General features: G+C 40.1%; 1 protein-coding gene across 17 annotated transcripts in view; it reads right to left on the bottom strand.

Annotated features, from left to right (window-relative positions):
* LOC113067282 (protocadherin gamma-A2-like) overlaps nucleotides 1-27,700 on the bottom strand; it is a 93,837-nt gene that overhangs the window by 22,407 nt on the left and 43,730 nt on the right. The window contains exons 1-2 of one of the 17 annotated variants that reach the window (XM_026239642.1): nucleotides 10,958-12,931; nucleotides 3,762-4,561 (exon numbers count right to left, since the gene is read on the bottom strand). The exons of 10 other annotated variants lie outside the window; for them this stretch is intronic. In XM_026239642.1, the coding sequence (XP_026095427.1) occupies nucleotides 3,762-4,561; nucleotides 10,958-12,596 (2,439 nt within the window). In that variant the 5' untranslated portion in view covers nucleotides 12,597-12,931. Of the gene's footprint in view, nucleotides 1-3,761; nucleotides 4,562-7,180; nucleotides 9,954-10,154; nucleotides 12,938-13,324; nucleotides 16,130-16,495; nucleotides 19,081-20,589; nucleotides 23,176-24,620; nucleotides 27,161-27,700 lie in introns of those variants that run through there. 6 more of the 17 variants (XM_026239639.1, XM_026239644.1, XM_026239640.1 and 3 more) reach the window with 6 other exon arrangements.

Below are 27,700 nucleotides of genomic sequence, written 5' to 3'. Positions count from 1 at the left end.
TACTTACCAAACCCTTCAGTCTGAGACCTTTATCAGGTCTCAAGGTACTTCAGCGTGAAACACATTATTATTTGTTTGTCAGAAAGAGATATAAAAGAAAGAAAGAAAAAAACATGCAGAGAAACTCCTCTGGTGAGCAGCAGCTTCAGATATTAATAATTCAAACATTCTTCATATTGCTCTCTCTCACAGACACAAATATCATCCTTCATAACTGCAGATGACATTGCAGAAAGAAATTGCAATGGCAAAAAAAAAAAAAATGCTCAAATGGTACATTGGTTATCTCTAGTGATCTATTGTGTAAAACATAATTTTGTTAGAGACATGAAGGTGTGAACAATGTATAATCCCTCAAAATATTGTATATATGTATATTTATGTGCTAATTTGATGAAAAAAATAACAATCCATATAGTTGGTCCGTGTGTGTGTGTGTGTATATATATATATATATATATATATATATATATATATATATATATATATATATATATATATATATATATATATATATATATATATATTACTAAATCTTTATTCACAAACTCTTATACTGTTTTATGTATCCATTCTATTCAAAAGTGTGCATGGAGGTGGAAATAAAATGTTAATGTAGAGGAATTATTCAAAGAACCATGAAGAAAATACACAAATTAATAAGAACAGAATTCAAACTCTCACTGATACAATCATGCTCTCTATAAAAACACACACTTGTCCCTTCCCCCAACACATTAAACCAGAATCTCTGGCCACTGCATGCCTCCATCTCTAACAGGGGTGTCAAAGGCCTTGAGCAGCACCTCACTACAACACATCCAGCTCTGAACCTTTCACTGCCCCCCTGTGGACTCAAGAATAATGGTACAGGCCTGCCCATGAGTCAGCCCGTTACTGTGGCAACACCATCCCACTAAGGGATGGAAAATGGGCCAGAAGAGAAAGGGGGGAGGGGGGGACACCACCAGAGGAGAAAACAGGGGGCGTTTATAAACATTTATAAGCACAGAACAAAGCATAAACAACACTGAAAATTACCATCATCTCTCATTAATGCACAAACATAAGCTCTCGTATAACATACCAAACAAAGCTAGAAATATAATCAGTGTGACTAAGAGCAAAATTTAGGGGGCTTGTGGTAAGAACATATGCATGTTTTGGGGGTTTTATGCACACTCGTATAGCTCTGTGCAGAACACATAAATACATTGGACAAAGACTGCAGGGAGGTGCAGACGGAGAGGGGGAGGGGAAGAATAGGAGTCAGGAGGAGAGAAATAGAAATTAAGGAAACAGAGCTGCCCTTTTAGGGTGAAATGATTCCTTGTTGAAAAACCTACAGGTTATACAATCAGATATTAGATTTTTTTATGCTAAATAGTTGAAATCAACAGAAAATAAGAAACACGAAAAGTCAAGCATCAAGTGTGGCCCACATTCAGATATAAAGGTATAAAAACAACTAGTATAAATGGCTTTGTGGCCACGTGGCTTTACTTTACTGTCTGTAGACACAGCTCACTGTATATGTGTGTGTGTCCTACTGTCTCACTGGCCTTGATAAACCCTGTTAAATCCTTTTAGAGGATCAGCCTGCTGCAGGATGAAGACACACACATGCACACATGCTGCAAAACACACACAAAAATACACACAAACTCACACAGAATGATGTTCATGGAAGCCCCAAGCCAGCATGACTCTTTTTGAATTTGTGCGCTTCAAATAAAAGCATTCCTCTCAGAATAAACGATCATCCTGTTTTTATCTGTTCACAAAGCTCACGAGAGACAGATTTCTTAAGGAGAGATACACTGATGCATGAAAGGGAGAAGCAGAAAAGGACAGAAAATAAAGCAGGAACTAGTTATAAGAATTAATTTAAAGATGCTCAAGAGACAAGTAACAAGCTATTTTTCTAGCAAAAAAAAATACCTTAAATGCTTCCCTTTCGCTATTGCAAAATATAAAAATACTCAAACATATTGATATAAAGACATTTTAACCTTTAAACACCTGGCTTTGATAGCTATACTCTGTACTTAAGGAATACATTTAAAAATATATATTAAAAAAATTTATGTCTCTAAGCAAGCATTACAGTCCAAAACAAAAGTAGTACAGTCAGATCCTACGTGCCCAACTTGTACGTTTTTAAATTCAGGACAAGTCAGGTAAAAATAAAGCAGAACAAAGGCTAAAAGGTGATCTTGACTTCATTTTACATATAAAACAATGTCTTTCGCCTTTCAAATGGGCTTTTACACAACAGTGATCTGACAATTAAGAACGCTTTGAAGCAAGAAGCTCATTTCATTGATTTGCAAGGAAACAGCTCCCAAAGCTCAAGAGCATGTGGATTTATGATGTACATTAAAGGAGAGACACTAAAAGGCCCAGGAACTGAAGATTATAGAGAAATGAAGGCCAGATGTGGGACACCAAAAGGCAAAGAGTGTAGCGGTTCACACGGTCACAACCAAAGAACTGCAGATGTGCCAGTCACACACAAACATGTCTGTGCATGATTGACTTCGCCCATAATTCAGGTAGACACTAAAGACATTTAAGACAAATTTTCATTTAAGAAAAATGAAAGGAAAATGTCACTAAAATGGTTATTTTAGAATCAGTTTCTGTAAGCAAGCAGCACATCTGACTACCACATGTCTCTTCTTTAATATGCTGCAGAGAACAGAGGCTCCACAACTGATAATGAGTCAATTAAAGAGAAGCCAGTAGGGTACACTGGAAAATAAACCAAAATATATGAGCTATAAAGTTAAAGTCAACCTGAAATGTCTCCCAAGATGTGAATTTACTTCCACATTGATGCATTTCAGAGTGGAACGAGACATTCAGGTGAAGCTTCTGGTCATTTATCGTTTGTTTACTGTTTGTGTAATCAAGAGGTTGTGTACCTCTTCTCCTGAAAATCATTCACACGGTCTGAGTATCAGCATTTGTTTTAGTGCCACTGTATGATCAGGACAATAATGTGTGTGTGAAGCAGAAAATGGGTCAGTGAGTGAAAAAATAGTATGCAGCGTCCCTGTTCTTTCAGGAGCACTAGTCCTCCCTCTCCATCTCTCTCTCTCTCTCCTCTGCATTACTGCCCTTTGGACCAACACAGTCTTCTGCATTAAACAAAATCTGATATATTTGACAATGCAAAATATCAGTGCTTGCATTCCATTGCGTGGAAAGTTATTCGTCATCTGATGAAAACAAAGATTCAGTTCGGATTTTGCTGCATTGCCCTCGACTCGCCTCTCAGCACACAACCCCTCCCACACATTTCCTGTTTTCTCCTCCTGACAACAGCTGACACATTCTAATGGAGAGATTCCATTTATATGCCACTGAATTCTTCTATGAACATACAACTGCTCCAAAAGTATTTAGACACTGAAGGAACACACAAATGTATGCATGTCGATACATTAAATGACAAATACAATTTTAAGAAGAAAATGGAACAGGCACAATAAAATCAACAGTTATTGCAACATTACTGTTAAAAGACAACTGTGTTTGTGAAGCACTATTGAACCATGTTCACAGTTAATGTGATTCTCTACACCTGTGGTTGCTCTGCTACAACACCTGTGTGAACTTGGAGAAAACAAACTCCATATATCCACTAAAAATCAGAAAGAGCTGAGCAAACATGATGAAGAAAAGCAACTTTAGAAAGGAGAAAAGATTCTGTATAAATACTAAGGGAAACTACAAGTCACATAAAGAAATCTCACCTCTGCACTAACATCTGGTTCCTCTGTACTCCTGTTTTGTTTTGACACAGTTCTGGTGCCACTCAAGTCAAAGTTTAAAACACTTTGACTAGAGGGTCGCAAAAACTTTAGATCGCTCTTTCTGGAGTCAGTAGTGCCACAAACCTCATAATTGTACACGTGCTGTAAAGTTCCTGTGCCCCCCACATCTGCGTAAAGAGGCGGATAATACGGAATAACTGGAAGATTTGCTCCAGCTTTATAAAACATCCGCTCGCGTCTCCATCTGTAGCATTTGACTGACAGTATGGCAATGATAGACACGATAAAGAGAAACGAAACTACAGCCAAGGCCAAGACCAGATAGAAAGTCAGGTTGTCGTTGTAGTCCTTGTCGTGCGTGAAGTCGGTGAACTCCGAGAGCACTTCAGGGAAGCTGTCCGCCACCGCCACGTTAACATTGACTGTAGCTGATCGAGAGGGCTGTCCGTTGTCCTCCACTACAACAGTGAGTCTTTGTTTCACAGCATCTTTATCTGTCACTTGGCGAACAGTTCTTATTTCTCCATTCTGTAAGCCCACTTCAAACAGAGCCCTGTCTGTGGCTTTCTGCAGTTTATATGAGAGCCAGGCATTCTGTCCAGAGTCCACATCAACAGCCACCACTTTAGTCACCAGATAACCCACATCTGCCGAACGAGGCACTATTTCAGCCACCACAGAAGCGCCAGACTGGACCGGATACAGAACCTGAGGCGCGTTGTCATTCTGGTCCTGAATCATTATTTTCACGCTCACGTTGCTGCTGAGAGGAGGAGAGCCTCCGTCTTGCGCTTTTACTATGATTGCAAAAGACTTTAATTGTTCATAATCAAACGATTTTGTTGCATAAACAGTCCCACTATCAGAGTTGATAGAAACCAATGACGAAATTGGTGTGCCGTTTAAATCATTATCTGAAATGAAGTACGACACGCGTGCGTTGGCTCCCAAATCTGCATCATGCGCTTTAACACTGAACAAAGACAGAGATGGCGAATTATTCTCCATCACATACGCATTATATGAATCTTGCTCAAACTGCGGTGCGTGATCATTTACATCAGTGATCTTTACGTTTAAAATAGTTTTACTTAACAATGAGGGACTGCCTCTATCCTTGGCTGTGATGGTAATATTATACTCGGGTATGGCTTCTCTGTCCAGCTCGGAGTCCGTGACGATACTGTAGTAATTAGTCAAAGATGATTCGATTTTAAACGGAAGGTCTTTCTCAATAAAACAGGCAATCTTTCCATTTTCTTCAGAATCACTGTCCTGTATATTTATCATGGCCACTACGGTTCCAAGAGGTGAATTTTCAGGTATGCTACTTGAAAAAGACATAAGCGTCATTTTTGGTGAGTTATCATTTACGTCTGTAACTTCCACAATCACTTCAGAGGAATCTGACAACCCCCCCTGATCTTTAGCTTGAATTTTAAACTCATGTATAGCAGACTCCTCGAAATCAAGCTCACCGATCAATCTTATTTCTCCACTGGACGGGTCGACAGAAAACAGGTCTCGGATTTTGGGCGTGGTGTGCTCGAAATAATAACCAATTTGTGCATTTGAGACAAAATCCGCATCGGTTGCATTAACAGTAACCAACAATGCTCCTTTTACGGTGTTTTCTGGGACAGATATTCTATATTTATTCTTTTGAAAAACTGGAGCGTTGTCATTTGTATCTAGAACAATGATGTGTATTTTTACCGTGCCAGATCGCTTGGGGTTACCTTCATCTGTAGCAGTTATGGTCAAATACAAATGTTCTTGTTTTTCTCTGTCTAAATGAGTTTGCAATACAAGCTCTACATTTTTACCACTGCCAGATCGACTTTGTGTCTTTAGGGTAAAATGATCGGTAGGATGAACTGAATAACTCTGAATACTGTTAATGCCGACATCTGGATCAACTGCGCTATCCACAGTGAAACGCGCTCCGGTGGAAGCAGACTCGCTTATTTCCAATGTAATTTCACCCCTTGGAAACGCAGGACTGTTGTCATTAACATCCAGTATTTCTATGGTGATGCGATAGAGCTCGATGGGGTTTTCTAAAATGACTTCAAAGCTCAGACTGCATGCGGATACAGCACCAGCGCACAAAAGCTCCCTGTCGATTCTCTCCTTAATAATGATGTGCCCTTTCTCTCGGTCCAGCGCGACATATTCGCGGCCACCTGCTGTAAAGATCCGCGCTTTCCCCGTTGTCAGCCTTTTCAGCTCAAGACCCAGGTCTTTAACTATGTCTCCGACGAATGAACCGGGTGCCATCTCCTCTGGCACGGAGTAACGGACCTGTCCGTACGCGCCACAGAGAAAGTGTACAAAGAACAGGAGAACACACGGCGGCCATGTAGAATGACAATCCTTCTTTCTCATGTTGATGGCGGCGCTTCGATTAATCTCTCACCAAAAATATATAAAATATCCACACGATAGCGCAGAAATGAATATGATATTAAAGTGAGAACTAAAAATGAACAAAAGCGAGAACACTGCCTGTTTAAAGCATCGTCCCGTTTGTGCGGTGCGTATGGTTTTGTACTAAATGCACAACCCTTTCATACGAAAGTGGCACGGAAGGCGTGTGTGTTGCATAAAATCAGACAGGTCTACCTTATCAACCAACAGCGACGCTTAGGGTTCTATCCTAGAACTGCAAAATTATTGTCACAAGTGCATTATTGAGAGCTATGAAAACGGTGGAACTTGGAGCAAGGTGCAAACGGCAACATCAGCTTTTACGCACATCATTGTAGATGACCTACAGTGGAGAAAAACACACGGTTTCTTTTCAAAACAAGGTGAAACTTATATTTCACTTTTTAAACAGGAAAAAAATATATATTTTGTGGAATGGTAAAGGAAAAATTAAGGGAAAAATGCAAGCAACTCCACACGATGTGCTTATTATGGGAACATTTTAACACATAAATAAGAATATATTTCAAAATGCAGCATGAACAAACCTAAATTAAGCAAATGATTTACACACAATCTCATTCCCCAAACTTCACCTGATTATCTGTATCTCTGGATATAAACATATGCTCCTGAATTTGCGTGAATATCTGTGTTCCATCGGTGTCCAAACTAATGATGCTCTGACTACAAGGACGGACTAATTTTAGATCACTCTTTCTTGAGTCGGTAGTGCCACACGTTTCATAATTAAACACTTGCTTTAAAGTTCCTGTGCCCGTCTGCGTTAAGAGTCGGATAATAAGGAATAACTGGAAGTTATTGTACAAAGATGGCGTGATTCGACGCACCACAAACACATCACAGATTGCACACTATATTAAGGAAATAAGAGAGAGAGAGAGAAAAAAATCCCAGTTAAAACGGAATGCAGAAAATCATATTTATGACGATTCACTTGAGCTCACCTCATCAACAGAATGGTCATTATTCAGTTTTCCTCTCTGCGCATGCGTGAGTGTCTGTGTTCCGCTGCTGTCCAGACTAATGATGCTCTCACTGCAAGGTCTGCCGTATTTCAGATCACTCTTTCTGGAGTCAGTGGTTCTGCAAACCTCATAATTGTACACGTGCTGTAAAGTTCCTGTGCCCCCTACGTCTGCGTAAAGAGGCGGATAATACGGAATAACTGGAAGATTCGCTCCTGATTTGTAAAACATCCGCTCGCGTCTCCATCTGTAGCATTTGACTGACAGTATGGCAATGATAGACACGATAAAGAGAAACGAAACTACAGCCAAGGCCAAGACCAGATAGAAAGTCAGGTTGTCGTTGTAGTCCTTGTCGTGCGTGAAGTCAGTGAACTCCGAGAGCACTTCAGGGAAGCTGTCCGCCACCGCCACGTTAACATTGACTGTAGCTGATCGAGAGGGCTGTCCGTTGTCCTCCACTACAACAGTGAGTCTTTGTTTCACAGCATCTTTATCTGTCACTTGGCGAACAGTTCTTATTTCTCCATTCTGTAAGCCCACTTCAAACAGCGCCCTGTCTGTGGCTTTCTGCAGTTTATATGAGAGCCAGGCATTCTGTCCAGAGTCCACGTCAACAGCCACCACTTTAGTCACCAGATAACCCACATCTGCCGAACGAGGCACTATTTCTGCCACCACAGAAGCGCCAGACTGGACCGGATACAGAACCTGAGGCGCGTTGTCATTCTGGTCCTGAATCATTATTTTCACGCTCACGTTGCTGCTGAGAGGAGGAGAGCCTCCGTCCTGCGCTTTTACGCGAATGATAAATTCTTTTGTTTGCTCATAATCAAACGAACGAACAGCAAGAATCTCTCCGCTCTCTGCATTCACTGAAATAAATGTCGATGCAGAGACGCCATTCACAAGAATATCTTCTAGAAAATATGAAATACGCGCGTTATTGCCAGAGTCTTTGTCATGCGCTTTAACAGATAAAACAGAGACTCCAGGTGAATTATTTTCCATCACATATGCGGTGTATGACTGACGCTGAAACACAGGGGCGTTGTCATTAACATCAGATATTTTCAGAGTCAGTGTTTTATTAGTAGAGAAAGAAGGTGAGCCTTCATCAATAGCTGTTATTGTAATATTATATTCAGACATTCTTTCACGGTCTAAAATCTGATCAGTAACTAAAGTGAAGAAATTTGAGGAGGAAGATTTAATGCGAAAGGGCAAATCTGAATTAACGAAGCATTTAAATTGTCCATTTTTACCTGAGTCTATATCTTTAATGTTGAGCATTGCAATAACTGTGTCTGGGGTGGAGTCCTCTGGGATGGGACTGGAAAAGGAGATAACGCTTATAACAGGTGCATTGTCATTAATGTCGGTCAATTCAATAAGCACTTTACTATTATCTGTTAGTCCTCCTTTATCCATAGCCTCAAGATCCAGTTCATATTGCTTTGATTTTTCATAATCCAAAAGGCTGTTTACGCAAATTTCCCCAGTATTCTCATCGATTCTAAAAAGGTCTACGTCTTTTCCAGAGCTTTGAGAAAACGCATATGTCACCTCACCATTTGATCCTTTGTCTTTGTCTGTAGCACTTACGGTCAGCACCACTGTACCTATCGCTGTATTTTCTGCTAAAGAAACTCTGTACACTGACTGACTGAAAGCTGGAGTATTGTCGTTTGCGTCAATTACCGTGACACTTATTTTAACTGTTCCGGATTTTTGAGGGTTCCCTCCATCAAAAGCAGTCAGGGTAAGTCTCAGTTCTTCATCTCGTTCCCTGTCCAACGGCGATTGTAAAACCATCTCAACGTATTTTGTACCATCACTACGCGATTTTTCTTTCAAAGAAAAATAATCAGTTGGCATCAGAGTGTACTTTTGCAGCGTATTTAATCCAACATCAGGATCGTGCGCACTGTCTAAGGAAAAACGAGCGCCGGGAACGGCAAGCTCGCTTATCTGAAAGTTGATCTCTTTTCTAGTAAAAACAGGAGCATGATCATTGATATCTAATATTTCTACATCAATTCTATGCAGCTCCATGGGGTTTTCTAGAATGATCTGAAAATGTAAGGAGCAGGGAGACACTTGGGCGCACAGCTCCTCTCTATCTATCCTCTCTTTCACTACCAGAGTCCCTTTATCCACATTCAGACCGATGTACTCACGACTGTCCTCCGTAAAGATCCGCGCTCGACCTGATTTCAGCCTCTTAACATCCAAACCAAGATCCTGAACAATATTTCCCACCAGCGAGCCCTTTGTCATCTCTTCTGGAATAGAATAACGGACCTGACCGCGCGCAACGGACAGGACAAAGAGGAGCAGCACGAGAGGCTGCATCAGCCATGATGAAAACCGCGTCGAAGATGCGCCTCTTTGGGCGTAAAAACAAAGAACCAACATAATCCAAATCTTCTTTCACAAAATTATGAAGAAAACTATCCGAGGATTTATAAAAGATGTAGTATAACAGTAATGTAAAAAGAAAATTCAATCGGTTGTTCTACCATCCAATGTTGGAACGGACCGTGCGAAATGAAACGGATATTCTGCAGACTGTATGATGTCAGAAAGTGGAGGAGGACTTACGAAAGGCTGTTTAAAACCTCAACACTGACCAACAGCGGCACTTAGAGCATAAACGAAATATTGAATTGGAAAATGGTTTGATACAGAGCAAATCGTAATAAAAATTAGAATACATATAATTATAATAACAACAACAACAATGATAAATCCTTTTTAACACAAATGTTAGATTGAATGACTTAAAAGTTGTGGAACAAAGAAGGTGGCATGATTCAACGCACCACAAACACATACAAATATTACACAATATATTAAGGAAATCAGAGAGAAAAAATAAAAACAAAATAAACAATTCACAATTATAACGGAAATCAGAAAGTCATGTTTAAGACGATTCACTCGAGCTCACCTCATCAACAGAATGGTCATTATTAAGTTTTCCTCTTTGCGCATGCGTGAGTGTCTGTGTCCCGCTGCTGTCCAGACTAATGATGCTCTCACTGCAAGGTCTGCCGTATTTCAGATCACTCTTTCTGGAGTCAGTGGTTCTGCAAACCTCATAATTGTACACGTGCTGTAAAGTTCCTGTGCCCCCTACGTCTGCGTAAAGAGGCGGATAATACGGAATAACTGGAAGATTCGCTCCTGATTTGTAAAACATTCGCTCGCGTCTCCATCTGTAGCATTTGACTGACAGTATGGCGATGATAGACACGATAAAGAGAAACGAAACTACAGCCAAGGCCAAGACCAGATAGAAAGTCAGATTGTCGTTGTAGTCCTTGTCGTGCGTGAAGTCAGTGAACTCCGAGAGCACTTCAGGGAAGCTGTCCGCCACCGCCACGTTAACATTGACTGTAGCTGATCGAGAGGGCTGTCCGTTGTCCTCCACTACAACAATGAGTCTTTGTTTCACTGCATCTTTATCTGTCACTTGGCGAACAGTTCTTATTTCTCCATTCTGTAAGCCCACTTCAAACAGAGCCCTGTCTGTGGCTTTCTGCAGTTTATATGAGAGCCAGGCATTCTGTCCAGAGTCCACATCAACAGCCACCACTTTAGTCACCAGATAACCCACATCTGCCGAACGAGGCACTATTTCAGCCACCACAGAAGCGCCAGACTGGACCGGATACAGAACCTGAGGCGCGTTGTCATTCTGGTCCTGAATCATTATTTTCACGCTCACGTTGCTGCTGAGAGGAGGAGAGCCTCCGTCCTGCGCTTTTACGCGAATGATAAATTCTTTTGTTTGCTCATAATCAAACGAACGAACAGCAAGAATCTCTCCGCTCTCTGCATTCACTGAAATAAACTTCGATGCAGAGACACCATTTACAAGAATATCTTCTAGAAAATATGAAATACGCGCGTTATTGCCAGAGTCTTTGTCATGCGCTTTAACAGATAAAACAGAGACCCCGGGTGAATTATTTTCCATCACATATGCGGTGTATGACTGACGCTGAAACACAGGGGCGTTGTCATTAACATCAGATATTTTCAGAGTCAGAGTTGTATTAGTAGAGAATGAAGGTGAACCCTCATCAATAGCTGTTATTGTAATATTATATTCAGAATTTTTTTCACGATCTAATAATTGATCGGTTGTCACACTATAAATATTTGAAGCGGATGACTTTATTTTGAATGGCAAATTTGGAGCAATAGAACATTTAACCTGTCCGTTTCTCCCCGAATCCATATCTTTGACATTCAGCATCGCTATCACAGTCTCCGGCGCTGCGTCCTCGGGTATAGGGTTAGAAAATGAAATTAAGCTTATCATTGGTGCATTGTCATTAACGTCAATTAACTCGATAATAACTTTACTGGAATCGGTCAAGCCACCTGTATCAGCTGCTTCAACATTTAACTGAAAATGTTTTGACCTCTCGAAATCCAGGTCACCATTAACAGTGATGTCACCACTTTGCGAATCTATATTGAAAAGCTCTAAAGCCTTTCCTGAAGTTTGTGAAAACGAATACGTCAGTTCAGCATTCGTTCCTTTGTCTTTATCAGTTGCAGTCACGCTCACGACATCAGTGCCCTTTGGTGAATTCTCCAGTAAGGAAACTCTGTACACAGGGAGACTAAACACTGGAGCATTGTCATTTGCGTCGCTTACAAGAACACTTATTTTAATAGTTCCTGATTTCTGAGGACTACCGCCATCAAACGCAGTCAATGTTAATTTATGCTCCTCTTGATTTTCTCTGTCTAGTGTTTTTTGTAGAATCATTTCAGCATATTTCAATCCATCATTTCCTATCTGTTCTTTCAGAGAAAAATGATCAGTCGGATACAGTGTGTATTTCTGAAGGGTATTTAAACCCACATCAGAATCTTGCGCCTTATCTAAAGAAAATTTGGCTCCTGTTGTAGCTAATTCACCTATTTGAAACTGTATTTCTTTGCGTGTGAAAACAGGGGCATTATCATTAATATCTAATATTTCCACATCAATTCTATGTAGCTCCATGGGGTTTTCTAGAATGATCTGAAAATGTAAGGAGCAGGGAGACACTTGGGCGCACAGCTCCTCTCTATCTATCCTCTCTTTCACTACCAGAGTCCCTTTATCCACATTCAGACCGATGTACTCACGACTGTCCTCCGTAAAGATCCGCGCTCGACCAGATTTCAGCCTCTTAACATCCAAACCGAGATCCTGAACGATATTTCCCACCAGCGAGCCCTTTGTCATCTCTTCTGGAATAGAATAACGGACCTGACCGCGCGCAACGGACAGGACAAAGAGGAGCAGCACGAGAGGCAGCATCAGCCATGATGAAAACCGCGTCGAAGATGCGCCTCTTTGGGCGTAAAAACAACAAAGAACCGACATAATACAAATCTTCTATTCCAATACAGAAAAAAAGACCAAGCACAAAATATCCAGGGAGACTGAAGTATATCAAAGTTAATACGAAAACACAAGGCAGCAAACCTCTCGATGCGTCAGTGTCACACAGAGATCGTCTGAAACTGAAATATTCTGCAGAATATGATGTCAGAGAGTGGAGGAGGATCTAAAATCGAATGTTTAAAGCCCGAACATACTGACCAACAGCGGCACTTAGTGCATCTAAGAAATATTACACTGAAACTGCTGTTAAGAGTAATAAAGAAAATTACACGAATTGCGACCAAACTAAAGTAGTGTACTTAGCAATAACAGCGACTTTTGCTGAAATATTAATACAATTGTGTTCTGAAACAAATATAAAATAATATAAGGAAAATGATCAAAAGGAAAACTTAAACTACAATATAGCTCTAATAAATAATAATAATAATAACAAAAATAATAAAAACCTCTTAGCGCAACTAGGATAATAAAAGATGTCTGCATGCTATGGTTTTGATATGAACAAGTGTGACAAATGTAAAGTCTCGAAAATGGTAATGGTACAAAAAAAATTAAATCTCAGTTGCTTAAATTAGAAATTACAAATAAAAAAAATGATTAAATAAAAAAATACAGTGTATAATAAAACTGATGAAGCCAGAAAGAGATTAAATGAATAAATAAACACCAGAAAGTCATATTCCTAACCATTCACAACAGCTCACCTGATCAAAAGAATCTTCATTATTCAGTTTTCCTCTCTGCGCATGCATGAGTGTCTGTGTCCCGCTGCTGTCCAGACTAATGATGCTCTCACTGCAAGGTCTGCCGAATTTCAGATCACTCTTTCTGGAGTCAGTGGTTCTGCAAACCTCATAATTGTACACATGCTGTAAAGTTCCTGTGCCCCCTACGTCTGCGTAAAGAGGCGGATAATACGGAATAACTGGAAGATTTGCTCCTGATTTGTAAAACATTCGCTCTCGTCTCCATCTGTAGCATTTGACTGACAGTATGGCGATGATAGACACGATAAAGAGAAACGAAACTAAAGCCAAGGCCAAGACCAGATAGAAAGTCAGATTGTCGTTGTAGTCCTTGTCGTGCGTAAAGTCAGTGAACTCCGAGAGCACTTCAGGGAAGCTGTCCGCCACCGCCACGTTAACATTGACTGTAGCTGATCGAGAGGGCTGTCCGTTGTCCTCCACTACAACAGTGAGTCTTTGTTTCACAGCATCTTTATCTGTCACTTGGCGTACAGTTCTTATTTCTCCATTCTGTAAGCCCACTTCAAACAGAGCCCTGTCTGTGGCTTTCTGCAGTTTATATGAGAGCCAGGCATTCTGTCCAGAGTCCACATCAACAGCCACCACTTTAGTCACCAGATAACCCACATCTGCCGAACGAGGCACTATTTCAGCCACCACAGAAGCGCCAGACTGGACCGGATACAGAACCTGAGGCGCGTTGTCATTCTGATCCTGAATCATTATTTTCACGCTCACGTTGCTGCTGAGAGGAGGATTTCCTCCGTCCTGCGCTTTTACGCAAATGATAAATTCTTTTGTTTGCTCATAATCAAACGAACGAACAGCAAGAATCTCTCCGCTCTCTGCATTCACTGAAATAAACTTCGATGCAGAGACGCCATTCACAAGAATATCTTCTAGAAAATATGAAATACGCGCGTTATTGCCAGAGTCTTTGTCATGCGCTTTAACAGATAAAACAGAGACCCCGGGTGAATTATTTTCCATCACATATGCGGTGTATGACTGACGCTGAAACACAGGGGCGTTGTCATTAACATCAGATATTTTCAGAGTCAGAGTTGTATTAGTAGAGAATGAAGGTGAACCCTCATCAATAGCTGTTATTGTAATATTATATTCAGAATTTTTTTCACGATCTAATAATTGATCGGTTGTCACACTATAAATATTTGAAGCGGATGACTGTATTTTGAATGGCAAATTTGGAGCAATAGAACATTTAACCTGTCCGTTTCTCCCCGAATCCATATCTTTGACATTCAGCATCGCTATCACAGTCTCCGGCGCTGCGTCCTCGGGTATAGGGTTAGAAAATGAAATTAAGCTTATCATTGGTGCATTGTCATTAACGTCAATTAATTCGATAATAACTTTACTGGAATCTGTTAAACCACCTTTATCTGTTGCTTCAACATGCAATTGAAAATGTTTTGACCTCTCGAAATCCAGGTCACCATTAACAGTGATGTCACCACTTTGCGAATCTATATTGAAAAGCTCTAAAGCCTTTCCTGAAGTTTGTGAAAACGAATACGTCAGTTCAGCATTCGTTCCTTTGTCTTTATCAGTTGCAGTCACGCTCACGACATCAGTGCCCTTTGGTGAATTCTCCAGTAAGGAAACTCTGTACACAGGGAGACTAAACACTGGAGCATTGTCATTTGCGTCGCTTACAAGAACACTTATTTTAATAGTTCCTGATTTCTGAGGACTACCGCCATCAAACGCAGTCAATATTAATTTATGCTCCTCTTGATTTTCTCTGTCTAGTGTTTTTTGTAGAATCATTTCAGCATATTTCAATCCATCATTTCCCATCTGTTCTTTCAGAGAAAAATGATCAGTTGGATACAGTGTATATTTCTGAAGGGTATTTAAACCTACATCAGAATCTTGCGCATTATCCAAAGAAAATTTGGCTCCTGGTGTAGCTGATTCACTTATTTGAAACTGTATTTCTTTGCGTGTGAAAACAGGAGCATTATCATTAATATCTAATATTTCCACATCAATTCTATGCAGCTCCATGGGGTTTTCTAGAATGATCTGAAAATGTAAGGAGCAGGGAGACACTTGGGCGCACAGCTCCTCTCTATCTATCCTCTCTTTCACTACCAGAGTCCCTTTATCCACATTCAGACCGATGTACTCACGACTGTCCTCCGTAAAGATCCGCGCTCGACCTGATTTCAGCCTCTTAACATCCAAACCGAGATCCTGAACGATATTTCCCACCAGCGAGCCCTTTGTCATCTCTTCTGGAATAGAATAACGGACCTGACCGCGCGCAACGGACAGGACAAAGAGGAGCAGCACGAGAGGCAGCATCAGCCATGATGAAAACAGCGTCGAAGATGCGCCTCTTTGGGCGTAAAAACAAAGAACCAACATAATCCAAATATTCTATTCCAATACAGAAGAAAAGACCAAGCACAAAATATTCAGGGAGACTGAAGTATATCAAAGTTAATACGAAAACACAAGGCAGCAAACCTCTCGATGCGTCAGTGTCACACAGAGATCGTCTGAAACTGAAATATTCTGCAGAATATGATGTCAGAGAGTGGAGGAGGATCTAAAATCGAATGTTTAAAGCCCGAACATACTGACCAACAGCGGCACTTAGTGCATCTAAGAAATATTACACTGAAACTGCTGTTAAGAGTAATAAAGAAAATTACACGAATTGCGACCAAACTAAAGTAGTGTACTTAGCAATAACAGCGACTTTTGCTGAAATATTAATACAATTGTGTTCTGAAACAAATATAAAATAATATAAGTGAAGGAAAATAATCAAAAGGAAAACATAAACTACAATATAGCTCTAATAATAGCAAAAATAATAAAAACCTCTTAGCGCAACTAGGACAATAAAAAATGTCTGCATGCTGTGGTTTTTATATGAACAAGTGTGACAAATTTAAAGTCTCGAAAATGCTAATGGTACAAAAAAAATTAAATCTCAGTTGCTTAAATTAGAAATTACAAATAAAAAAATGAAATAAAAAAATGATTAAATAAAAAAATACAGTGTATAATAAAACTGATGAAGCCAGAGAGAGATTAAATACATAAATAAACACCAGAAAGTCATATTCCTAACCATTCACAACAGCTCACCTGATCAAAAGAATCTTCATTATTCAGTTTTCCTCTTTGCGCATGCGTGAGTGTCTGTGTTCCGCTGCTGTCCAGACTAATGATGCTCTCACTGCAAGGTCTGCCGTATTTCAGATCACTCTTTCTGGAGTCAGTGGTTCTGCAAACCTCATAATTGTACACGTGCTGTAAAGTTCCTGTGCCCCCTACGTCTGCGTAAAGAGGCGGATAATACGGAATAACTGGAAGATTTGCTCCTGATTTGTAAAACATTCGCTCGCGTCTCCATCTGTAGCATTTGACAGACATTATGGCGATGATAGACACGATAAAGAGAAACGAAACTACAGCCAAGGCCAAGACCAGATAGAAAGTCAGATTGTCGTTGTAGTCCTTGTCGTGCGTAAAGTCAGTGAACTCCGAGAGCACTTCAGGGAAGCTGTCCGCCACCGCCACGTTAACATTGACTGTAGCTGATCGAGAGGGCTGTCCGTTGTCCTCCACTACAACAGTGAGTCTTTGTTTCACAGCATCTTTATCTGTCACTTGGCGAACAGTTCTTACTTCTCCATTCTGTAAGCCCACTTCAAACAGAGCCCTGTCTGTGGCTTTCTGCAGTTTATATGAGAGCCAGGCATTCTGTCCAGAGTCCACATCAACAGCCACCACTTTAGTCACCAGATAACCCACATCTGCCGAACGAGGCACTATTTCAGCCACCACAGAAGCGCCAGACTGGACCGGATACAGAACCTGAGGCGCGTTGTCATTCTGGTCCTGAATCATTATTTTCACGCTCACGTTGCTGCTGAGAGGAGGATTTCCTCCGTCCTGCGCTTTTACGCGAATGATAAATTCTTTTGTTTGCTCATAATCAAACGAACGAACAGCAAGAATCTCTCCGCTCTCTGCATTCACTGAAATAAACGTCGATGCAGAGACGCCATTCACAATAATATCCTCTAGAAAATATGAAATACGCGCGTTATTGCCAGAGTCTTTGTCATGCGCTTTAACAGATAAAATAGAGACTCCAGGTGAATTATTTTCCATCACATATGCGGTGTATGACTGACGCTGAAACACAGGGGCGTTGTCATTAACATCAGATATCTTCAGAGTCAGTGTTTTATTAGTCGAGAAAGAAGGTGAGCCCTCATCAATAGCTGTTATTGTAATATTATATTCAGATATTTTTTCACGGTCCAAATTTTCATAAGTGATCAAACTATAGAAATTCTGCGTAGATGACTTTACTTTGAACGGCAGATTTGGAGCAATAGTACATTTAACCTGCCCGTTTTTTCCTGAATCTAAATCTTTGACATTCAGCATCGCTATAACTGTTTCTGGCGCGGAGTCCTCGGGTATTGGGTTAGAAAATGAAATCACGCTTATGAAAGGGGGGTTGTCATTTACATCTATAATGTCTATTACCACTTTACTAGAATCAGTTAAGCCACCTTTGTCCGTAACATCTATGTTTAACTCAAACTGCTTCGCCCTCTCATAATCTAAATCCCCTCCTACGGTTATTTCACCTGAATTTGTGTCAATATGGAATAAATCAAGTGCTTTACCTGAACTGCGTGAAAAAGAATACGCAATCTCACCGTTTGCGCCTTGGTCATTATCAGTAGCGCTTACCTTGATTACTACAGCACCAACTGGTGAATTCTCAAATAAAGTCACACGGTAAACAGGCAGACTGAAAACAGGGGCATTATCGTTTGCGTCTATGACATTAACACTTATCCTAACGGTGCCAGTTCTCTGAGGACTGCCGCCATCGAAGGCGGTAAGTATTAATTTGTGTTCCTGCTGAGTCTCTCTGTCCAAAGGCACTTGAAGAACCATTTCGACGTATTTTGAGCCATCGTTTCGTGATAGAATCTTTATATCAAAATGGTCTGTTGGATTTAACATATACGACTTAAGTGCGTTAGTGCCAGTGTCAGGATCCTGTGCGCTGTCTAATGCAAATCGAGCCCCGGAAAGAGCAGATTCACTTATCTGAAAATCTATTTCCTTTCTAGAAAAAACAGGAGCATGGTCATTAATATCTAATATTTCCACATCAATTCTATGTAGCTCCATGGGGTTTTCTAGAATGATCTGAAAATGTAAGGAGCAGGGAGACACTTGGGCGCACAGCTCCTCTCTATCTATCCTCTCTTTCACTACCAGAGTCCCTTTATCCACATTCAGACCGATGTACTCACGACTGTCCTCCGTAAAGATCCGCGCTCGACCAGATTTCAGCCTCTTAACATCCAAACCGAGATCCTGAACGATATTTCCCACCAGCGAGCCCTTTGTCATCTCTTCTGGAATAGAATAACGGACCTGACCGCGCGCAACGGACAGGACAAAGAAGAGCAGCACGAGAGGCTGCATCAGCCATGATGAAAACCGCGTCGAAGATGCGCCTCTTTGGGCGAAAAAACAACAAAGAACCGACATAATCCAAATCTTCTATCCTAATACAGGAGAAAAGATCAAGCACAAAATATTCAGGGAGACTGAAGTATATCAAAGTTAATACGAAAACACAAGGCAGCAAACCTCTCGATGCGTCAGTGTCAAACAGAGATCGTCTGAATGAAATAAATATTCTGCAGAATATGATGTCAGAGAGTGGAGGAGGATCTAAAATCGAATGTTTAAAGGCCGAACATACTGACCAACAGCGGCACTTAGTGCATCTAAGAAATATTACACTGAAACTGCTGTTAAAGAGCAGTAGAGAAAATTAAATGAATTGCGACCATAGTGTACTTTGCATTAACGCAGAACATTGCTGAAATATGAATACAACTGTGTTCTGAAACGGATATCTAATAATAGAAGTAAAGGAGAATAATCAAAAGGAAAACATAAACTACAACATAGCCCTAATAATAAATATTATAAATAATAATAATAATAATAATAATAAAAACTCTTAGCGCAACTAGGAAAATAAAAAGACAGTGTCTGAATGCAATTTCCTATAAAATATTTGTTATGGTTTACATATGGACAAGTGTGACAAATGTTTCGTCTTTAAAATGCTATCAGTGCAGTAAATTTCAAGAACAGCTGCTTTAATTATAAATGATAAATCAAAAAAAAAAAAAAAAAAAAAAAAAAAAAAAAACAACAAAACAAAATACAGTACACATTAAAACCGATGAAGCAAGAAAGAGTATAAATAAATTTATATACACCAGAAAGTCATATACCCATTCACACCAGCTCACTTGATCAAAAGAATCTTCATTATTCAGTTTTCCTCTCTGCGCATGCGTGAGTGTCTGTGTCCCGCTGCTGTCCAGACTAATGATGCTCTCAATGCAAGGTCTACCGTATTTCAGATCACTCTTTCTGGAGTCAGTGGTTCTGCAAACCTCATAATTGTACACGTGCTGTAAAGTTCCTGTGCCCCCTACGTCTGCGTAAAGAGGCGGATAATACGGAATAACTGAAAGATTCGCTCCTGATTTGTAAAACATCTGCCTCGCGTCCCATGAATGTGAATATATCAATAACACGATTTCTATATCTATTTAGCATACTATTTATACGCAGAAACTCACTTTGTTGTGCATATGATACGCAATGGTCAGGATTAATGGTGTGGGGTATGTGCGTAGTATTTGTTCGCCAAACCTGCGTTTCATAAACACGCAAAATAGAAACCGAAAATCGTGCTATTGATATGGATTTTCACGAGACCCAGATCGAAAAATCAGCCCTTAAGTAATACAGGCACTATTCATTGTGTTTCTTTGCTCGCGAAAAAAAATAACACACACAAAAACTTCTTCACAAAAAAACAAAAAAGAAGAAGAAGAAGAAGAAGAAGAAGAGAAAGCAGAAGAAGAAGAAGAAGACTGTGCCTGTATCCAATTTTCAATAAAACATCGAAAGCTTATGGTTTTGTCATAAAGTGTGAAAATGTATAGTCAACAAAATATTATCAGTAAACATCAGCTACAGCTGCTATTTCTTTAATTACAAATCTAAAAGCACAGTGCACAACCATAAAACTGATGAAGCCAGATAAATAGGTAAAAATAAATAAATAGATGGACAAAAGAAAATAATAGTCATACCCATTCACAACAGCTCACCTGATCAAAAGAATCGTCAATATTTAGTTTTCCTCTTTGCGCATGCGTGAGTGTCTGTGTCCCGCTGCTGTCCAGACTAATGATGCTCTCACTGCAAGGTCTGCCGTATTTCAGATCACTCTTTCTGGAGTCAGTGGTTCTGCAAACCTCATAATTGTACACGTGCTGTAAAGTTCCTGTGCCCCCTACGTCTGCGTAAAGAGGCGGATAATACGGAATAACTGGAAGATTCGCTCCTGATTTGTAAAACATCCGCTCGCGTCTCCATCTGTAGCATTTGACTGACAGTATGGCGATGATAGACACGATAAAGAGAAACGAAACTACAGCCAAGGCCAAGACCAGATAGAAAGTCAGGTTGTCGTTGTAGTCCTTGTCGTGCGTAAAGTCGGTGAACTCCGAGAGCACTTCAGGGAAGCTGTCCGCCACCGCCACGTTAACATTGACTGTAGCTGATCGAGAGGGCTGTCCGTTGTCCTCCACTACAACAGTGAGTCTTTGTTTCACAGCATCTTTATCTGTCACTTGGCGTACAGTTCTTATTTCTCCATTCTGTAAGCCCACTTCAAACAGCGCCCTGTCTGTGGCTTTCTGCAGTTTATATGAGAGCCAGGCATTCTGTCCAGAGTCCACATCAACAGCCACCACTTTAGTCACCAGATAACCCACATCTGCCGAACGAGGCACTATTTCAGCCACCACAGAAGCGCCAGACTGGACCGGATACAGAACCTGAGGCGCGTTGTCATTCTGGTCCTGAATCATTATTTTCACGCTCACGTTGCTGCTGAGAGGAGGATTTCCTCCGTCCTGCGCTTTTACGCGAATGATAAATTCTTTTGTTTGCTCATAATCAAACGATCGAACAGCAAGAATCTCTCCGCTCTCTGCATTTACTGAAATAAACGTCGATGCAGAGACGCCATTCACAATAATATCTTCTAGAAAATATGAAATACGCGCGTTGTTGCCAGAGTCTTTGTCATGCGCTTTAACAGATAAAACAGAGACTCCGGGTGAATTATTTTCCATCACATATGCGGTGTATGACTGACGCTGAAACACAGGGGCGTTGTCATTAACATCAGATATTTTCAGAGTCAGTGTTTTATTAGTAGAGAAAGAAGGTGAGCCTTCATCAATAGCTGTTATTGTAATATTATATTCAGATATTTTTTCGCGGTCTAAAAGCTGATCAGTGATCAGACTGTAGAAATTTGATGACGATTGTCTGATTTTGAATGGTAAACTAAGATTAATTAAACAACTAACCTGTCCATTTTTCCCCGAATCGAAATCTTTCACATTCAGCATCGCTATCACAGTCTCAGGAACTGAATTTTCTGGCAAAGGGTTTGAGAAAGATATTACATTAATTACAGGGGCATTGTCATTAACATCTGTAATTTCCACCATCACTTTAGCAGTATCTGTTAAACCACCATTGTCTGTCGCCACCACATTCAGTTCGTATTTCTTGGATTTCTCAAAGTCGAGAGGGCCATTAACTGTAATATCCCCATTACTGGAATCAATACTGAAACTATTCAATATGTTTTTACTGATTTGCGAGAATGAATAGGACACTTGTTTATTTGTTCCTTGATCTGCGTCAGTTGCACTAATCTTTAAGACTAATGAACCCACTGGCGCATTTTCAGCGACAAGAGCTGTATATACAGATGGACTAAAAACAGGAGCGTTGTCATTTGCATCTAAGACAATAACATTTATTTTTACCGTACCCGTTTTTTGAGGAGTTCCTCCATCAAAAGCAGTTAAAATTAGATTATACTCCTCCTGTTTTTCTCTGTCCAGTGGAGTCTGTAAGACCATTTCGACATATTTAGTACCATCAGTGTGAGACAATGTTTTGAGCACAAAATGGTCGTTTGGATTCAATCTATATGTCTGAAGTGAATTTAAACCTACATCTGGATCATTAGCGCTATCAATAGAGTATCGAGCGCCAGATAAAGCTGATTCGATTATTTGAAAACTAATCTCTTTGTTCATGAAAGAGGGAGCGTGATCATTGATGTCTAGTATTTCTACATCAATTCTATGCAGCTCCATTGGGTTTTCTAGAATGATCTGAAAATGTAAGGAGCAGGGAGACACTTGGGCGCACAGCTCCTCTCTATCTATCCTCTCTTTCACTACCAGAGTCCCTTTATCCACATTCAGACCGATGTACTCACGACTGTCCTCCGTAAAGATCCGCGCTCGACCTGATTTCAGCCTCTTAACATCCAAACCGAGATCCTGAACGATATTTCCCACCAGCGAGCCCTTTGTCATCTCTTCTGGAATAGAATAACGGACCTGACCGCGCGCAACGGACAGGACAAAGAGGAGCAGCACGAGAGGCTGCATCAGCCATGAGGAAAACCGCGTCGAAGATGCGCCTCTTTGGGTGTAAAAACAAAGAACCAACATAATCGAAATCTTCTATTCCAATACAGAAGAAAATACCAAGAACAAATTATTTAGAGATTGAAAAACATCAATGTTTATCCGAAAACACCAGGCAGCGATTGTATCGATGCTTTGGTGTAAAGAGGAGACCGTCTTAATGAAAGAGATTCTGCAGAATATGATGTCAGAAAGTGGAGGAGGATCTAAACACGAATGTTTAAAGCCAGAACAATTTTGACCAACAGCGGCACTTAGTGCATCAAAAAAATATTACACTTAAATTCTGTTTCTTTTGAAATGTGCTTCACAGCTTCTTGTTCAAGTTCCTGTTCTGTCCAGGCTGGATTATTGCAATGCTCTCTTGGCAGGTCTTCCAGACAGTCCTATCAAACCTTTACAATTAATCCAGAACTTGGCAGCAACATTATTTTTTGATGAGTCCAAAAGAATACATCACACCTCTCTTTATTAATTTTCACTGTCTACCAATAGCTGCTCTCATAAAATTCAAGGCATTAATGTTTGCCTTCAAAACCACCACTAGCTCTGCACCCTTTACATAAATTCATTACTTCAGACTTATGTGCCTCTAGAAGCTTCCGTTCTGCAAGTGAACACAACATTATAGTGCCATCCCAAAGAGGAACCAAATCACTTACATTACTTTAACATTAACTATTCCCTCCTGGTGGAATGACCTCCCCAACTCAGTCTGAGTAGCTGAGTCCTTAGCCATCTTCAAAAATCAGCTAAAACACATCTCTTCCATCTTTATTTGACCTTCTAATTCTAGCACTCTCTATCCTAATTCTATTCTTTAAAAAACTTGCCCCTTTTAGACTTGTACTCTATTCATTTACTAATTGCTTGTTTTCTTTAAAAAAAGAACACTAGCCCCTCTAATATTTTTGCATTATATCTATTTGTTTTCTTCATTTAATATAAAATTAGCAAAAGCAAAAAGGTCTCTAACACTGGCTTGCTCTGTAATTTTTCTGTTCTTTCTGTTTTCTTTTTATTTATTATATAATATTAAAAAAACATTGCTATGTGTACTGCTTTAAGCAAACTGAGACTTGTTATAGTACTTGCATATCCTTGCTCTCTTGTTGATTTTGATTGCTTCCATTGTTCTCATTTGTAAGTTGCTTTGTATAAAAGTGTATTCTAAATGACTAAATGTAAACGTTAAAGAGCAATATTGAAAATGGAAAAAATTGCGACCAAAGTAGTCTACTTACATTAACGCAGAATCTTGCTGAAATATTAATAAAATTATATTTTGAACTGAAAATCTAAACACAGAGGGAAAGGAAAATAGTCTAAAGCACAAATGCATAATAAAAACTTTTTAGCACAACTTGTGTGAAACATGCCATGTCCTATAAAACATTTAAAAGTTATGATTTTGATATGGAAAAAAAGTGTGAAAAATGTATAGTCACCAAAAATGCTAGGTACAGAAAATTTCAACTACAGATTCTGGGTTTTCAAACTTATAAATGAAATAAGATAGATGAAACAAAAATACAGTGCACAATACAAAACAATAAAGCCAGGAAAAATATATATATATCAGCAAGTCATGTTCATTCCCATTCACTCGAGCTCACCTGATCAAAAGAATCCTCATTATTCAGTTTTCCTCTCTGCGCATGCGTGAGTGTCTGTGTCCCGCTGCTGTCCAGACTAATGATGCTCTCACTGCAAGGTCTGACGTATTTCAGATCACTCTTTCTGGAGTCAGTGGTTCTGCAAACCTCATAATTGTACACGTGCTGTAAAGTTCCTGTGCCCCCTACGTCTGCGTAAAGAGGCGGATAATACGGAATAACTGGAAGATTCGCTCCTGATTTGTAAAACATCCGCTCGCGTCTCCATCTGTAGCATTTGACTGACAGTATGGCGATGATAGACACGATAAAGAGAAACGAAACTACAGCCAAGGCCAAGACCAGATAGAAAGTGAGATTGTCGTTGTAGTCCTTGTCGTGCGTGAAGTCAGTGAACTCCGAGAGCACTTCAGGGAAGCTGTCCGCCACCGCCACGTTAACATTGACTGTAGCTGATCGAGAGGGCTGTCCGTTGTCCTCCACTACAACAGTGAGTCTTTGTTTCACAGCATCTTTATCTGTCACTTGGCGAACAGTTCTTATTTCTCCATTCTGTAAGCCCACTTCAAACAGAGCCCTGTCTGTAGCTTTCTGCAGTTTATATGAGAGCCAGGCATTCTGTCCAGAGTCCACATCAACAGCCACCACTTTAGTCACCAGATAACCCACATCTGCCGAACGAGGCACTATTTCAGCCACCACAGAAGCGCCAGACTGGACCGGATACAGAACCTGAGGCGCGTTGTCATTCTGGTCCTGAATCATTATTTTCACGCTCACGTTGCTGCTGAGAGGAGGATTTCCTCCGTCCTGCGCTTTTACGCGAATGATAAATTCTTTTGTTTGCTCATAATCAAACGAACGAACAGCAAGAATCTCTCCGCTCTCTGCATTCACTGAAATAAACTTCGATGCAGAGACACCATTTACAAGAATATCTTCTAGAAAATATGAAATACGCGCGTTGTTGCCAGAGTCTTTGTCATGCGCTTTAACAGATAAAACAGAGACTCCGGGTGAATTATTTTCCATCACATATGCGGTGTATGACTGACGCTGAAACACAGGGGCGTTGTCATTAACATCAGATATTTTCAGAGTCAGTGTTTTATTAGTAGAGAAAGAAGATGAGCCTTCATCAATAGCTGTTATTGTAATATTATATTCAGATATTTTTTCGCGGTCTAAAAGCTGATCAGTGATCAGACTGTAGAAATTTGATGACGATTGTCTGATTTTGAATGGTAAACTAGGATTAATTAAACAACTAACCTGTCCATTTCTCCCCGAATCGAAATCTTTCACATTCAGCATCGCTATCACAGTCTCAGGAACTGAATTTTCTGGCAAAGGGGTTGAGAAAGATATTACATTAATTACAGGGGCATTGTCATTAACATCTGTAATTTCCACTATCACTTTAGCAGTATCTGTCAAACCACCATTGTCTGTCGCCACCACATTTAGTTCGTATTTCTTGGATTTCTCAAAGTCGAGAGGGCCAGTAACTGTAATATCCCCATTTGTTATATCAATATTGAATGTATCTAGAAGACTTTCGCTGCTTTCCGAGAATGAATAGGACACTTGTTTATTTGTTCCTTGATCTGCGTCAGTTGCACTAATCTTTAAGACCAATGAACCCACTGGCGCATTTTCAGCGACAAGAGCTGTATATACAGATGGACTAAAAACAGGAGCGTTGTCATTTGCATCTAAGACAATAACATTTATTTTTACCGTACCCGTTTTTTGAGGAGTTCCTCCATCAAAAGCAGTTAAAATTAGATTATACTCCTCCTGTTTTTCTCTGTCCAGTGGAGTCTGTAAGACCATTTCGACATATTTAGTACCATCAGTGTGAGACAATGTTTTGAGCACAAAATGGTCGTTTGGATTCAATCTATATGTCTGAAGTGAATTTAAACCTACATCTGGATCATTAGCGCTATCAATAGAGTATCGAGCGCCAGATAAAGCTGATTCGATTATCTGAAAAGTAATCTCCTTTTTCTTGAAAACTGGAGCATGATCATTGACATCTAATATTTCCACATCAATTCTATGCAGCTCCATTGGGTTTTCTAGAATGATCTGAAAATGTAAGGAGCAGGGAGACACTTGGGCGCACAGCTCCTCTCTATCTATCCTCTCTTTCACTACCAGAGTCCCTTTATCCACATTCAGACCGATGTACTCACGACTGTCCTCCGTAAAGATCCGCGCTCGACCAGATTTCAGCCTCTTAACATCCAAACCGAGATCCTGAACGATATTTCCCACCAGCGAGCCCTTTGTCATCTCTTCTGGAATAGAATAACGGACCTGACCGCGCGCAACGGACAGGACAAAGAAGAGCAGCACGAGAGGCTGCATCAGCCATGATGAAAACCGCGTCGAAGATGCGCCTCTTTGGGCGTAAAAACAACAAAGAACCAACATAATCCAAATCTTCTATTCCAATACAGAAGAAAATACCAAGAACAAACTATTTAGAGATTGAAAAATATCAATGTTTATCTGAAAACACCAGGCAGCGATTGTATCGATGCTTTGGTGTAAAGAGGAGACGCGTCTTAATGAAAGAGATTCTGCAGAATATGATGTCAGAAAGTGGAGGAGGATCTAAACACGAATGTTTAAAGCCAGAACAATCTTGACCAACAGCGGCACTTAGTGCATCAAAAGAAAATTACACTTAAATTCTGTTTCTTTTGAAATGTGCTTCACAGCTTCTTGTTCAAGTTCCTGTTCTGTCCAGGCTGGATTATTGCAATGCTCTCTTGGCAGGTCTTCCAGACAGTCCTATCAAACCTTTACAATTAATCCAGAACTTGGCGGCAACATTATTTTTTGATGAGTCCAAAAGAATACATCACACCTCTGTTTATTAATTTTCACTGTCTACCAATAGCTGCTCTCATAAAATTCAAGGTATTAATGTTTGCCTTCAAAACCACCACTAGCTCTGCACCCTTTACATAAATTCATTACTTCAGACTTATTCGCCTCTAGAAGCTTGCGTTCTGCAAGTGAACACAACATTATAGTGCCATCCCAAAGAGGAACCAAATCACTTA

This window comes from Carassius auratus, chromosome 50 (assembly GCF_003368295.1).
Source record: "Carassius auratus strain Wakin chromosome 50, ASM336829v1, whole genome shotgun sequence".
Lineage (NCBI taxonomy): Eukaryota > Metazoa > Chordata > Actinopteri > Cypriniformes > Cyprinidae > Carassius > Carassius auratus.
This window is presented reverse-complemented; position numbering and strand designations above follow the sequence as displayed.